Source organism: Rana temporaria, chromosome 8, assembly GCF_905171775.1.
Source record: "Rana temporaria chromosome 8, aRanTem1.1, whole genome shotgun sequence".
NCBI classification, from domain to species: domain Eukaryota; kingdom Metazoa; phylum Chordata; class Amphibia; order Anura; family Ranidae; genus Rana; species Rana temporaria.
The window spans coordinates 180,969,844-180,984,165 of NC_053496.1; the positions used below are offsets into that span (position 1 = coordinate 180,969,844).

At 43.7% G+C, this 14,322-nt stretch overlaps 2 protein-coding genes across 2 annotated transcripts; both read right to left on the minus strand.

Annotated features, from left to right (window-relative positions):
- Positions 1-34: 34 nt before the first annotated feature.
- LOC120910029 (oocyte zinc finger protein XlCOF6-like) lies at positions 35-3,897 on the minus strand. The gene is made up of 3 exons (XM_040321876.1): positions 3,862-3,897; positions 2,892-3,015; positions 35-1,826 (listed from the first exon to the last, which is right to left on the minus strand). The coding sequence occupies exons 2-3, from the start codon at positions 3,007-3,009 to the stop codon at positions 106-108; spliced, it is 1,839 nt and encodes a 612-aa protein (XP_040177810.1). The 5' UTR covers positions 3,010-3,015; positions 3,862-3,897; the 3' UTR covers positions 35-105.
- Positions 3,898-8,866: 4,969 nt separating this feature from the next.
- Positions 8,867-12,260, minus strand: LOC120910043 (gastrula zinc finger protein XlCGF26.1-like). Its single transcript, XM_040321895.1, has 2 exons — positions 11,990-12,260; positions 8,867-11,274 (listed from the first exon to the last, which is right to left on the minus strand). The coding sequence occupies exons 1-2, from the start codon at positions 12,033-12,035 to the stop codon at positions 9,578-9,580; spliced, it is 1,743 nt and encodes a 580-aa protein (XP_040177829.1). The 5' UTR covers positions 12,036-12,260; the 3' UTR covers positions 8,867-9,577.
- Between the last annotated feature and the right edge of the window lie 2,062 nt (positions 12,261-14,322).

The following is a 14,322-nucleotide window of genomic DNA, read 5'->3' on the forward strand; positions in this document are numbered from 1 at the left end:
ATTTGTTGGGAACATGACATTTTTTACAACCCGAAAAATGCTCTGAAGCCCACACACACGTTTTTAATGACATTAGAAAAAAAACTTAATTTTTTTAGAACAAATTCAGTGTCCCTGCGCCCTCTGATGTCTAACTAGAAACTCTTTCCGCTTGAACCGCATCCCGCACTCCGAACACGAAAAAGGACGCTCGCTCATGTGACTCTTCTGGTGCCTAACAAGTTCCGAGTTCTGTTTAAAACCTTTCCCACACTCTGAACATAAAAACGGCTTCTCTCCAACGTGGAGCTTATGATGGGTATCGAGGTTCCCTTTTTGCTTAAAGCCTTTGCCGCACACGGAGCACAAGAAGGGCCTTTCATCGCTGTGAGTCTTCTTGTGCGTCATAAGATGCGATTTCGTCAAGAAGGATTTCTCGCACTCCGAACAAGTGAACTTCCTCTCTCCGATGTGTATCTTTTTGTGTAGAGTGAGGTGGAACTTGGCCTTGAAGGACTTGTCGCACTCGGGGCACGAAAAAGGACGCTCGCCCGTGTGAATTCTCTGGTGGATGAGAAGAAATTTCCTCCCGCACACTTTTTTCCCGCACTCCGGACAGGAAAGTAACGTCTCGCCAGTGTGGATCTTCAAATGGGATCTGAGGGGGGCTTTGTACGCAAAGCCTTTGCCGCACTCGGGACAAACAAACGGCTTCTCGCCGGTATGGTGTCTCTGGTGAATAACAAGCTGCGATTTACGGAGGAACGATTGGTCGCACTCGGAGCACGAATAGGTCTTTGCCCCGGTGTGAGCCGTCTGATGTAGTGCGAATTCAGATTTGGAATCAAACGACTTCTTGCACTTTGGACACGAGTAGGGAGGCTCGCCAATGTGAGTGCTCTGGTGGACAAGAAGAGATTTTCGAAACAGGAAACATTTCCCACACTCCGGACAGGAAAACTGCTTCTCGTGAGTGTGGATCTTCATGTGTTTCTTGAGGCTTGCTTTACAGAAGAAACACTTGCTGCACTCGGTACACGAAAAGGGCTTCTCGCCGGTGTGAACGATTTGGTGTTTATCGAGTTGTAATTTCGTTATGAAGGTTCTATCACATTCTGAGCAAGACCAGTTCTTCATGTGGACCTTCTGATGTGCATTAAGTCCGTATTTGTTTCCAAAACACTTCCCGCACTGAGAACAGGAAAAGTTCTCACCGGTGTGAGTTCTCTGGTGTATCACAAGTTCCCTTTTTGTTATGAAGGATTTCTCGCATTCGGAGCAGGACCACTTTTCCGTGTGAGATTTTTGATGCGTATGAAGGTCGCATTTTCTTCCAAAAGATTTTCCGCATTCGGAACACGAATAGGGCCGCTCGCCGCCGTGAACTAAGGCCTGTTTTCCTTCGTGGCATTGTTCGTGTCTAAAAAGTCGATATTTCAACATGAAACGTTTGCCACACTCAGAGCATGGAAAGGTCTCCCCACCGGTGTGAACTCTCTGGTGTCGAAAGAGTTGCTTTTTGGTGAAGAAGGTTTTCTCACATTCTGAGCAAGACCTCTTTTTCCTGTGAGCTCTTAGATGTGAACGAAGCTCGCAATGTCTTCTAAAAGATTTCCGGCACTCTGAACATGAATAGGGAAGCTCTCCACTGTCAACCATCTGTTCTTTGCTGTGGCATATTTGATGTTCCACTAGGTCCTTTCTTGACTTAAAACATTTCCTGCACTTGGAACAGGAAAATACAAACTCCACTGTGTTCTCCCTTTCATATACATCCAGATTTTGTTCATTAATAAGGGATGATGGGTTGGGATGGAACTCGGAAATGTTCTGGACATCATGTTCATCTGAAGGAAAAAAAAATGTTATAACTGTTTACGGCATGTTTATTATATTATGTTGTGCACTTTGAGTAACGTTTGTTAGTTCAAAAAAGGAAGGACATTAACATAGACCATTCATTTGTTGGGAACATGGCGTTATATTGAGGAATGGAGATGGACCTTTCATATGGTGTACAGTATCTCCTCCTCATTTGTTGGGAACATGACGTTATATTGAGGAAAGGAGATGGACCTTTCATATGATGTACAGTATCTCCTCCTCATTGGTTGGGAACATGACGTTATATTGAGGAATGGAGATGGACCTTTCATATGGTGTACAGTATCTCCTCCTCATTTGTTGGGAACATGACGTCATATTGAGGAAAGGAGATGGACCTTTCATATGATGTACAGTATCTCCTCCTCATTGGTTGGGAACATGACGTTATATTGAGGAATGGAGATGGACCTTTCATATGGTGTACAGTATCCCCTCCTCATTTGTTGGGAACATGACGTTATATCGAGGAATGGAGATGGACCTTTCATATGGTGTACAGTATCTCCTCCTCATTTGTTGGTATCATGACCTCATATTGAGGAATGGAGATGGACCTTTCATATGGTGTACAGTATCTTCTCCTCATTTGTTGGGAACATGACCTCATATTGAGGAATGGAGATGGACCCTTTATAGGGAACATTTAGCTGTGGAGTAGATACATTGATGATGTTGTTATGGTCATCCTCTAAGTCTCTTCATTTTTTTTCCTTACTGAACGCATTTGTTGGGAACATGATATTATTTTGAGAAACGGAGATAGACCTTTCATGCAAAGGAGATTTCTAAATCTTATTTGTTTTAAGGATGTTATTTGTGCTGATGAAACTGCCAAAAGTACTTTATGCCCCATTTGCAGAAACCATTACTATATAATAAGATATGCCAGTTGTAAGTGTATCTATAGGCTTTTTGTGCCCAATGGAGAATCAGCAGACTTTCACTATATCTTATATTGACTATAAACATAATTTACAGTAGTAGAAAAAAAAGTTAAGTTTCTTCCTGTAGTGTCTATCACTCACCGGTGCCAATACCTAGGGAAGATTCCTCTTCTTTAATCACAACCATCTCAATATCTTTGGTAAACTGTTGATCACCCTTTACATATGTCTCTTCTTCCTTTTTAACCTCAACGTTCATGTCACTCTAAAACCACAAAACATCTGTCAATACAGGAAAACTGATTTATTAAAAATCAAGATGTGTCAAGTTCTTCATGCCCAATCCCACCTACCTGATGATGGTGAGGGATGGTGTGACCTTCCTGTGTGGAATCCTGGGAATACAGAGGACGGGGACATCTCTCTGGTGGGTTCCCATTACTGGATCCATCTGTAGGAAACACACACACTGACTGAATACATTGTTTCTATGTGTTTATCAGATGATGGGGGATCTAGGTGGACCCTCCGTACTGCTCTCTCCTTTACAATAAAGTCTCCTCTTACCCGGTGATGTGAGGGGCGGCTGATTCTCCATCACGACATGAAAAGATTTGTCGTCTTTAATTGGCACCTTCATTTCATCATCCTCTATGTACTGATCACCCCTCACATACGTCTCTTCTTCTGCTTTAATCTCAACTTTTATATCAATCGGGTCTTCACCCTGTTCCCTCAATATGACAAAAATACCACCAATCACTACAAAAATAATCTAGTTTCAGAAAATGTTAAGGTTACTTTTCTATTTCATCTACCTGATGATGGTGGGGGATGGTGAGACCTTCCTGTGTGGAATCCCGGGAATACAGAGGACGGGGGCATCTCTCTGGTGGGTTTCTATTATCGGGTGGCTCCATCTTAACATGTTTATCTCCCTCTGTAAACTCCTCTGTTGCACTATCTTCATCATACTCCTCTTTTATTTCTTCTTTAACAAGAATATTTACATTCTGTAGGTCCTCAATCTGACGATAATAGCAAAAGAGAACATTGTGCCTGACACACAGACCCGAATGTATCAATTGTTTACCAAATGTTAATCATGTACCTGATGATGGTGGGGGATGGTGTGATCTTCCTGTGTGGAATCCCGGGAATACAGTGGACGGGGACATCTCTCTGGTGGGTTCCCATTACTGGATCCATCTGTAGGAAACACACACACTGACTGAATACATTGTTTCTATGTGTTTATCAGATGATGGGGGATCTAGGTGGAGCCTCCGTACTGCTCTCTCCTTTACAATAAAGTCTCCTCTTACCCGGTGATGTGAGGGGCGGCTGATTGTCCATCATGACGTCCTTGTAGAGATCCTTGTGTCCTTCTAAATACTCCCACTCCTCCATGGAGAAATAGACAGGGACCTCCTGACACCTTATAGGAACCTGACACACACAATGATACAGTCACCATCCCAGAATCCTCCTCACCTTTCCGGTCAGGTCTGTGTTTTATTAATAGAGATAAGAGTGATGTCATGTGACCTCCCAGAATCCTCCTCACCTCTCCGGTCAGGTCTGTGTTTTATTAATAGAGATAAGAGTGATGTCATGTGACCTCCCAGAATCCTCCTCACCTCTGCAGTCAGGTCTGTGTTTTATTAATAGAGATAAGAGTGATGTCATGTGACCTCCCAGAATCCTCCTCACCTCTCCGGTCAGCAGACCGATGATCTCCAAGGAGAACCTTGTTGTCAGGACCATTGCACCTGTCTGCCCACTAACAACCAGCCTGAGCGGGAAACGTTCATCTTTAGCAGGAATAGTGACAATTCTACAGCTGAAGGTTCAGCTTGGTCGACTGCCCATTTGGTTTAGCTGTTCACTGAAACAAGCTAAATTCAGACTGAACCCGTAATTCATCCCAAACTGTTCTAAATATTCAGATACATCAACTGTAGTAATGTCACTACTAAAGGTTACTACAGATTTAGACTGTGGGGGAGGGGACATTAGAGTGTAAGCTCCTCTGGTATAGAGACTGATGTGACTGGCTCCGTGTTCTCTGTACAGCACTGCGGTATATGTTAGATATAATTTATACATTATTATGCGTGTTCATATTATATGTGTTCATCGCCTGCTAGAGATAAAAGACATCACAGTGACTATGGAGGAAGAGGACGGACATGACTGGAGGGTTACTGGGTGTAAATATAATATAATATCTTATTACCTCCTCTGCTGCCAGTTCCAGCAATGTCTCCTCTCTACTTCCTCCCGAATCGCTCACACCCGGAACTTCCTGTTTATACTTGACATCACTTCCTGTCTGTAGCTGACTTCACTTCCTGTCTGAGAGCACTCCCTGTGGTGAATGAAGGAACTCCATGTGTGATTTCTCCTCAGCTTAGGTTTAACATCTGGAGGCATTTTTCTGTACAGATAAAGAAAATTAGGACCAAAGTAAACAAAATGATTAAATTACAACTTGTGACCGCATTTTCCATAGTTTCAAGTGTAGTCGTGTAAGGAGCGCAAACTAGCAATTGATCTTCAGTATAAAAAGTTTAGTGAATAAAGGCTTTAACCACTTAAGGACCGCCTAACGCCGATTTACGTCGGCAGAATGGCACGGCTGGGCACAGGCACGTACATGTACGTCGCCTTTAAGAGCCCAGCCGTGGGTCGCGCACGCACGCGACCCGGTCCGTAGCTCCGTGACCGCGGCCCCGATCCCCGCCGGTGTCCCGCGATCGGTCACAGGAGCTGAAGAACGGGGAGAAGTGTGTGTAAACACACCTTCCCCATTCTTCACAGTGGCAGTGTCATTGATTGTCTGTTCCCTGATATAGGGAAAGACGATCAATGACATCAAACGTCCAGCCCCGCCCCCCTACAGTTAGAAACACATATGAGGTCACACTTAACCCCTACAGCGCCCCCTAGTGTTTAACTCCTAAACGGCAATTGTCATTTTCACAGTAACCAGTGCATTTTTATAGCACTTTTTGCTGTGAAAATGACAATGGTCCCAAAAATGTGTCAAAATTGTCTGATGTGTCCGCCATTATGTCGCAGTCACGAAAAAAAAATCGCGGATCGCCGCCATTAGTAGTAAAAAAAAAATTATTAATAAAAATGCCATAAAAACTATATATTTTGTAAACGTTATACATTTTGCACAAACCAATCGTTAAACGCTTTATTGCGTTTTTTTTTTTACCAAAAATAGGTAGAAGAATACGTATCGGCCTAAACTGAAGGAAACATTTTTTTATATCTTTTTTGGGGATATTTATTATAGCAAAAAGTAAAAAATATTGCATTTTTTTCAAAATTGTCGCTCTATTTTTGTTTATAGCGCAAAAAATAAAAACCGCAGAGGTGATCAAATACCACCAAAAGAAAGCTCTATTTGTGGGAATAAAAAGGACGCCAATTTTGTTTGGGAGCCACGTCGCACGACCGCACAATTGTCAGTTAAAGCGACGCAGTGCCGAATCGCAAAAAGGGGCAAGGTCCCTAACCTGCATATTGGTCCGGGTCTTAAGTGGTTAAATATAACTAAAAGCAAAACTTTTTTTTTTGTATCTTTGGATGGAGTGGAGAGGGATTAGAACCCTTGTCAGGTTTTTTATTGTTGTCTGTGCCCCCCCCCTTAAGGAGATTTAGCCTCTATATAACATTATCATTGAAAGTGAAAGAACGTCTCAAATGTTTGGTTGTCACCAGATCAGGAATGGAGGGGAAATCTTCCAATGGTGACAATATGTCAGGTACCTTTTCCGAGGCCGAGATGCTGAGAGAGGCCCCAGTAAGCGCAGTATACCCCTGAAGGTGGTACAGGGGGTATAGGGCTTAAAGAAGCACGGGTTGCCAGCAGGATAAGAAGGCTTGAGCTGATGATCATTTGGAGACTTTGAGAAGATGACAAGGAGTATTCTGGACACTTAGTAAAAGCCTGGCAGAGGGTGGAAGACTGGAGAGCAGATTGGAGGCCGTGGTGAGGCCAGCCGAGGGTTAATCACAGGTAAGTGATAAGAAAAGTCTGTGAGCCAAGCCGGGGGTCAAACACTGGAGAGGGGATCAGAGCAGGTCAGGAGGCCAGCCGAGGTCACAACAGGAATCACTTGAAAGTATAACACAGGAGCTAAAGACAATCCAGCAATGTGGGTCAGACAGAGGCAGCCTTATATAGGCCAGCAGGGGGAACTATCTGTCACATGATGCAACTATGGTGCCCATTTCTTCTACTGGCAAGGTATTTTTCAGACTTGCGCAAATATTTTTTTTTTTAGACCCTCAAGTGCAGTTCTTACTAATTGAGTTGCTATAAGTAAGGCTCCTGTCGAAACGCGTTAGTGGTTCTTTCTGTATGCTACCCTATAGCTAATAAAGAATCATTACATTGTATGAAACACGAGTAGTTGCCTTCATTGTATTGGTTGATTATCGCCGATTTAATATCTAATACGTCCCCTATATGGGAACCATGTATTAAATGTATTTTTAGAACAAGGGTATGGAAGTAGAGCTTGCTTTGTCCACTCCACATATCAACTTGGTATTGCAGGTCCCCCAAAACTGGTTAAAACATTTTTTTAAATGGACTTGGTGCACATTACCAGCTAAGGTGTTATGAGGACATAGTCAAGTCAAAGTCATCTGATAACGTTCATGTGATGGTAGGTTCAGATATGGATGGTGGTAAAGTCAAAGTCATCTGATAACATTTATGTGGTGGGGGGTTCTGCCATATATGGTGGTCAAGTCAAAGTCATCTGATAACATTTATGTGGTGAGAGCTGAGAGGTTCAGCCATGGATGGTTTTCAAGTCAAAGTCATCTGATGACATTTATGTGGTGAGAGGTTCAGCCATAGTTGGTGGTCAAGTCAAAGTCATCTGATAACATTTATGTGGTGGGAGGTTCTGCTATATATGGTGGTCAAGTCAAAGTTATCTAATAACATTTATGTGGTGAGAAGTTCAGCCATGGATGGTGGTTAATTCAAAGTCATCTGATAACGTTTATGCTATGGGAGGTTTAGCCATGGATGGTGGTCAAATCAAAGTAATCTGATAACGTTTATGTGATGGGAGGTTCTGCCATAGTTGGTGGTCAAGCCAAAGTCATCGGATACCATTTATGTGGTAGGAGGTTCTGCTATATATGGCGGTCAAGTCAAAGTCATCTAATAACATTTATGTGATGGCAGGATCAGCTAAGGATGTTGGTCAAGTCAAAGTCATCTGATAACATTTATGTGGTGGGAGGTTCTGCTATATATGGCGGTCAAGTCAAAGTCATCTAATAACATTTATGTGATGGCAGGATCAGCTATGGATGGTGGTTAATTCAAAGTCATCTGTTAACATTTATGTGGTGGGAGGTTCAGCCATGGATGTTGGTCAAGTCAAAGTCATCTGATAACATTTATGTGGTGGGAGGTTCAGCCATAGTTGGTGGCCAAGTCAAAGTCATCTGATAACATTTATGTGATGGGAGGTTCAGCCATGGATGTTGGTCACTCTGCTGATGGGGTAGAGCTGGATTCTTCAAAAACAACTAAAACTAGAATGTATAACAATAGCGACTTTATTAATATCCTGTTTATACAGTAAAACAATAAAGACTCTTCCAATGGTTGTAGAATCTTCTATTACATAGCCATGTTTTGTATGGTTACGGAGATTTGAAGTCAAGCTGTGGTTTTTATAGGTTTCTGGTACTCCGAAACACACATATTGCCCATCACCAGGTCAGTTCCTTGGCATATGGCTGGACATGATAGAAATAGATAATACCGCACTTATGTCGCGTACACACACAACCATTTTTCGGGTTGTAAAAAAATTTTTTTTTATGTCATTAAAAACGATTGTGTGTGGGCTTCAGAGCATTTTTCGGGTTCTAAAAAATATCCCAAAAAAAATTCGAACATGCTCTATTTTTTAACGACGTTTTTAACGTTGTCGTTTTTCGGGTTGTAAAAAATAGTCGTGTGTGGGCTTTAACGACGTGAAAAATCAGCGCATGCTCAGAAGCAAGTTATGAGACGGGAGCGCTCATTCTGGTAAAACTAGCGTTTGTAATGGAGTAAGCACCTTCATCACGCTGTAATAGACAGAAAAGCGCGAATCGTCCTTTACTAACACAAAATCAGCGGTGCTCAGAGGTGGGAAGTGGCTGGAACCAAAGGACCGTGCTCAGAGGTGGGAAGGGGGTAGAACCAAGGGCTGGTGCTCAGAGGTGGGAAGGTGTATGAACCAAGGGCCGGTGCTCAGGGGTGGGAAGGGGTTGGAACCAAGGGCCGGTGCTCAGAGATGGGAAGATGGTGGAACCAAGGGCCGGTGCTCAGAGATGGGAAGATGGTGGAACCAAGGGATGGTGCTCAGAGGTGGGTAGGGGGCAAAGACAAGGGGTAACTCAAAAAGGGGGAGTACCTGCACCAATTGCCTGAGGAAAAAAAAAAACTGCTGATGAAGGGAGTGTGGCCCCCAAAACACGTTTGAGGCTATATGACTATTGTATGAAAAACTAAAGCATTTTTTGGACTCTTCCATCATTGGTCTGGTGCTTGTAGCATTTGGGCATGCTTTGGGTCCTCCTCATCTATATCACGCAAGGCTCCAATATATTTTATGAACAAACATTTTCAGTTTCTTTCCACCTTCAGTGTCCTTGTTCCTTCTGATGTTTAACTAAAACCTCTTTTTGCATGAAACGTGTCCCGCACTTTGAAAAAGGAGGCTCACCCATGTGACTTTTCCGGTGCCTAACATTTTCCAATTTTTTTAAAAACCTTTCCCGCATTCGGATCATAAAATTGGCTTCTCTCCAGGGTGGAGCTTATAATGGGTTTGGAGGCTCCATTTTAGAGTAAAACTTTTCCCACACACGGAACACAAGAACGGCCTCTCGCCGGTGTGTTTCCTCTCGTGCGATACAAGTTGCGATTTTTTCAGGAAGGATTTCCCGCACTCCGAACAAGAAAACGTCTTCTCTCCGATATGGAGTTTAAAATGGGAATCGAGGGTCCCTTTTTGAGCGAAGCTTTTGCCGCACACGGAACACGGGAACGGCCTCTCACCGGTGTGGGTCCGCTGGTGCGTTATAAGCTGCAGTTTTCTCAAGAAGGATTTCCCGCACTCTGAACAATTAAACCTCCTCTCTCCTAGGTGTATCTTTTTGTGGGCGGTGAGCGTAAACTTGGCCTTGAAGGACTTGCCGCACTCGAGGCAGGGGAAAGGACGCTCGCCCGTGTGAATTCTCTGGTGGACGACGAGACTTTTTTTCCCCCGTATTTTCTTCCCGCAGTCTGGGCAGGAAAGTAAAGGCTCGCCGGTGTGGGTCTTCAAATGGGATCTGAGGAGGGCTTTGTAGGTGAAGCCTCTGCCGCACTCGGGACAAGCAAACGGCTTCTCGCCGGTGTGGTTCCTTTGGTGTATAACGAGTTGAGGCTTCCGAAGAAACGATTTGTCGCACTCCGAGCACGGGAACGTCGCGCCGTCGTGGACCGCCTGGTGTAGGGTGAATTCGGACTTCGAATCAAATGACTTCTCGCACTTGGGACAGGCGTAAGGAGGGTCGCCCATGTGAGTGGCTTGGTGGTCAAGAAGAGACTTTCGGTAAGGGAAACATCTCCCGCACTCCGGACAGGAAAACTGCTTCTCGTGAGTGATCAGCATGTGATTCCTGAGGCTCTGTTTACAGAAGAAACTTTTGCTGCACTCGGAACAGGAGAAGGGCTTCTCTCCGGTGTGAACGATCTGGTGTTTGATGAGTTGTAATTGCGTTACGAAGGTTTTCTCACACTCCGAGCAAGACCAGTTGCTCATGTGAGCCTTTCGATGTGCGGTAAGTCCGTGCTTGCTTCCAAAACTTTTTCCGCACTGAGAACAGGAAAAGTCCTCACCGGTGTGAGTTCTCTGGTGGCTGACGAGGTCCCTTTTCGTCGTGAAGGGTTTCTCGCATTCCGAGCAGGTCCACTTCACGACGTGAGATTTCCGATGTGTACAAAGGTCGCTGTTCCTTCCAAAACATCTCCCGCATTCGGAACACGAATAGCCCAACGTCTGTTTCTCGCGGTGGCACTGTTTATCGTGCGTATAGAGTCGGGATTTTGACTTGAAATATTTCCCGCACTCGGAACACGAGAAGGTCTCCCCGCCGGTGTGAACTCTCTGGTGGTTACTGAGTTCGAGTTTCGTAAAGAAGGTTTTCTCACATTCGGAGCAAGGCCACTTTTTCACGTGAGCTCTTTGGTGTTTACGAAGTTCGCAATGTCTTTTAAAGGATTTCCGGCACTCTGGACACGAATAGAGGATCTCGCTGCTGTCGACTATCTGTTCTTCGCTGTGGCATCTTCGATGTTCCACTAGGTCTTTCCTTGACCTAAAACATTTCCTGCACTCGGAACAGGAAAACAGACACTCTGCGGTGTGTTCTTTGTGATGTAGATCCAGATTCTGTTCACATTTTATGGATAATTGGTTGGGATGGACATCATGTTCATCTGAGGAAACAAAAATATGATTTTATAGTTAACCACTTCAATACAGGGCACTTACGCACCTTCCTGCCCAGGCCAATTTTCAGCTTTCAGTGCTGTCGCACTTTGAATGACAATTGCGCCCGTCATGCTACACTGTACCCAAATAATTTTTTTATAATTTTGTTCCCACAAATAGAGCTTTCTTTTGGTGGTATTTGATCACCTCTGCGATTTTAATTTTTTGGGCAACAACTAAAAAAAAGACAGAAAATTTTGGAAAAAATTGAGTTTTTATTTTTTTCTGTTAATTATTTTTGTAAATAAGTTTTCTTCTTCAATTACGGGCACTGATATGGCGGCACTGATGGGCACCGATGGGGTGGCACTGATGGTCACTGATAGGCGGCACTGATGGGTACTTATGGGTGGCACTGATGGGTACTTATGGGTGGCACAGATGGACACTGATAGGTGGGCACTGGGCATGAATGGGCACTGAGAGGTGGCACTGATGAACACTGAGGGGTGGCACTGATGGCATTGCTGGACATCACTTGTTTATTTACACATTTTTGCCAGTCAGTGCCCATGTTGCCAGTCAGTGCCCAGTTGTAAAGTATCTACAGTGCTGGTGTACCATATTATAATCCAGACTTATCGTAACTGATGGAGAATCATTTTTTTTGACTATGAAAGTATTTACAGAAATTAAATTCCTGTAGTGTTTATCACTCACCTGAACCTATTTCTAGGGAAGATTCCTCCTCTTTAATAGTCACCATTATCCCAACCTCCTCCGCTAGATGTTGATCACCAATCACGCATGTCTCTTCTTCTTCTTTTTTAACTTCATTTTTTAGTTCTTCACACTAAAACCACAAAACATCTGTCAATACATGAAAAACAGATTTAATAAAAAATAAGATGTGTCAAGTTCTTCATGCCCAACTCCACCTACCTGATGATGGTGGGGGATGGTGTGACCTTCCTGTGTGGAATCCCGGGAATACAGAGGACGGGGACATTTCTCTGGTGGGTTCCCATTACTGGATCCATCTGTAGGAAACACACACACTGACTGAATACATTGTTTCTATGTGTTTATCAGATGATGGGGGATCTAGGTGGACCCTCCGTACTGCTCTCTCCTTTACAATAAAGTCTCCTCTTACCCGGTGATGTGAGGGGCGGCTGATCCCTTATTATGGCATTAAAAGATTTCTCCTCCTTATTTGGCACCATCAAGTCACCCTCTTCCATGGACTGATCACCCATCTCATATGTCTCTTCTTCTTCTTCTTCTGCTTTAACTTTAATATCAATCAGGTCTTCCCCCTAATATCGCACAAAATAACATCAATGACCGCATAAAAAAAAGAAAAACAAATTTCATAAAATGTTAAGGTTTCTCTTTATCTTTCTACCTGATGATGGTGGGGGATGGTGTGACCTTCCTGTGTGGAATTCCGGGAACACAGAGGACGGGAACATCTCTCTGGTGGGTTTGTATTATTGGGTGGCTCCATCGGGTCACCTTTGTCTACCTTTCCAAACTCCTCCATCGCCCCACCCTCATCATCCTCCTCTTTTATCTCTTCTTTAACAAGAATATTTAAATTCTGCAGGTCTCCAGTCTGAAAATAACAGTAAAAGAACAAAAATTAATTTTCACAAACCAGCTAGCACACAGACCCCAATGTAACAACTGTTTCATCTACCTGATGATGGTGGGGGATGGTGTGACCTTCCTGTGTGGAATCCCGGGAATACAGAGGACGGGGACATCTCTCTGGTGGGTTCCCATTACTGGATCCATCTGTAGGAAACACACACACTGACTGAATACATTGTTTCTATGTGTTTATCAGATGATGGGGGATCTAGGTGGAGCCTCCGTACTGCTCTCTCCTTTACAATAAAGTCTCCTCTTACCCGGTGATGTGAGGGGCGGCTGATTCTCCATCATGACGTCCTTGTAGAGATCCTTGTGTCCTTCTAAATACTCCCACTCTTCAGCAGTTCAGTGATCTTGTTGGTGACTGTAGAATCTTTTGGTAATTTTTTGTCTCCAGTGTAAGAAAGTAATGTGGGGGCAATGAGATGTTGGGTAGACTAAAGGATGGCTGCTTACCAGATATTTTCTTCACCACTTAATAATCCTGTGTAAAATAAATCATTATAATCAATTTATATATTCCCAGAATCCTCCTCACCTCTCCGGTCAGGTCTGTGTTTTATTAATAGAGATAAGAGTGATGTCATGTGACCTCCCAGAATCCTCCTCACCTCTCCGGTCAGGTCTGTGTATTATTAATAGAGATAAGAGTGATGTCATGTGACCTCCCAGAATCCTCCTCACCTCTCCGGTCAGGTCTGTGTTTTATTAATAGAGATAAGAGTGATGTCATGTGACCTCCCATAATCCTCCTCACCTCTCCGGTCAGGTCTGTGTTTTATTAATAGAGATAAGAGTGATGTCATGTGACCTCCCAGAATCCTCCTCACCTCTCCGGTCAGGTCTGTGTTTTATTAATAGAGATAAGAGTGATGTCATGTGACCTCCCAGAATCCTCCTCACCTCTCCGGTCAGGTCTGTGTTTTATTAATAGAGATAAGAGTGATGTCATGTGACCTCCCAGAATCCTCCTTACCTCTCCATTCAGCAAGTAGATGATCTCCAGGGAGAATCTCTCTTTCCGTTGACTCCATTAATCTGTTCCGCCCTTATAAATTTGTTTTTCAGCTCATTTTCCCTCACACCATGGTGATTGGTTGTTATTGAAGAGCCAAACATACCTGGGTTCAGTTTGAAGCGAATAATACAGAACGTTCAGATGATGAATCTGAACTCAGTGTTCTCTGTACAGCACTGCAGTATATGTCAGAGCTATATAAATGTATAATAATAATAGTGTGTGACTGTGGGGGAGGGGACATTAGAGTATAAGCTCCTCTGGTACAGAGACTGATATGACTGGCTCAGTGTTCTCTGTACAGCACTGCGGTATATGTCAGCTCTAGAACATTATAGCCTACATCCATATACTATAAACGTGTGTAGCAGCACTT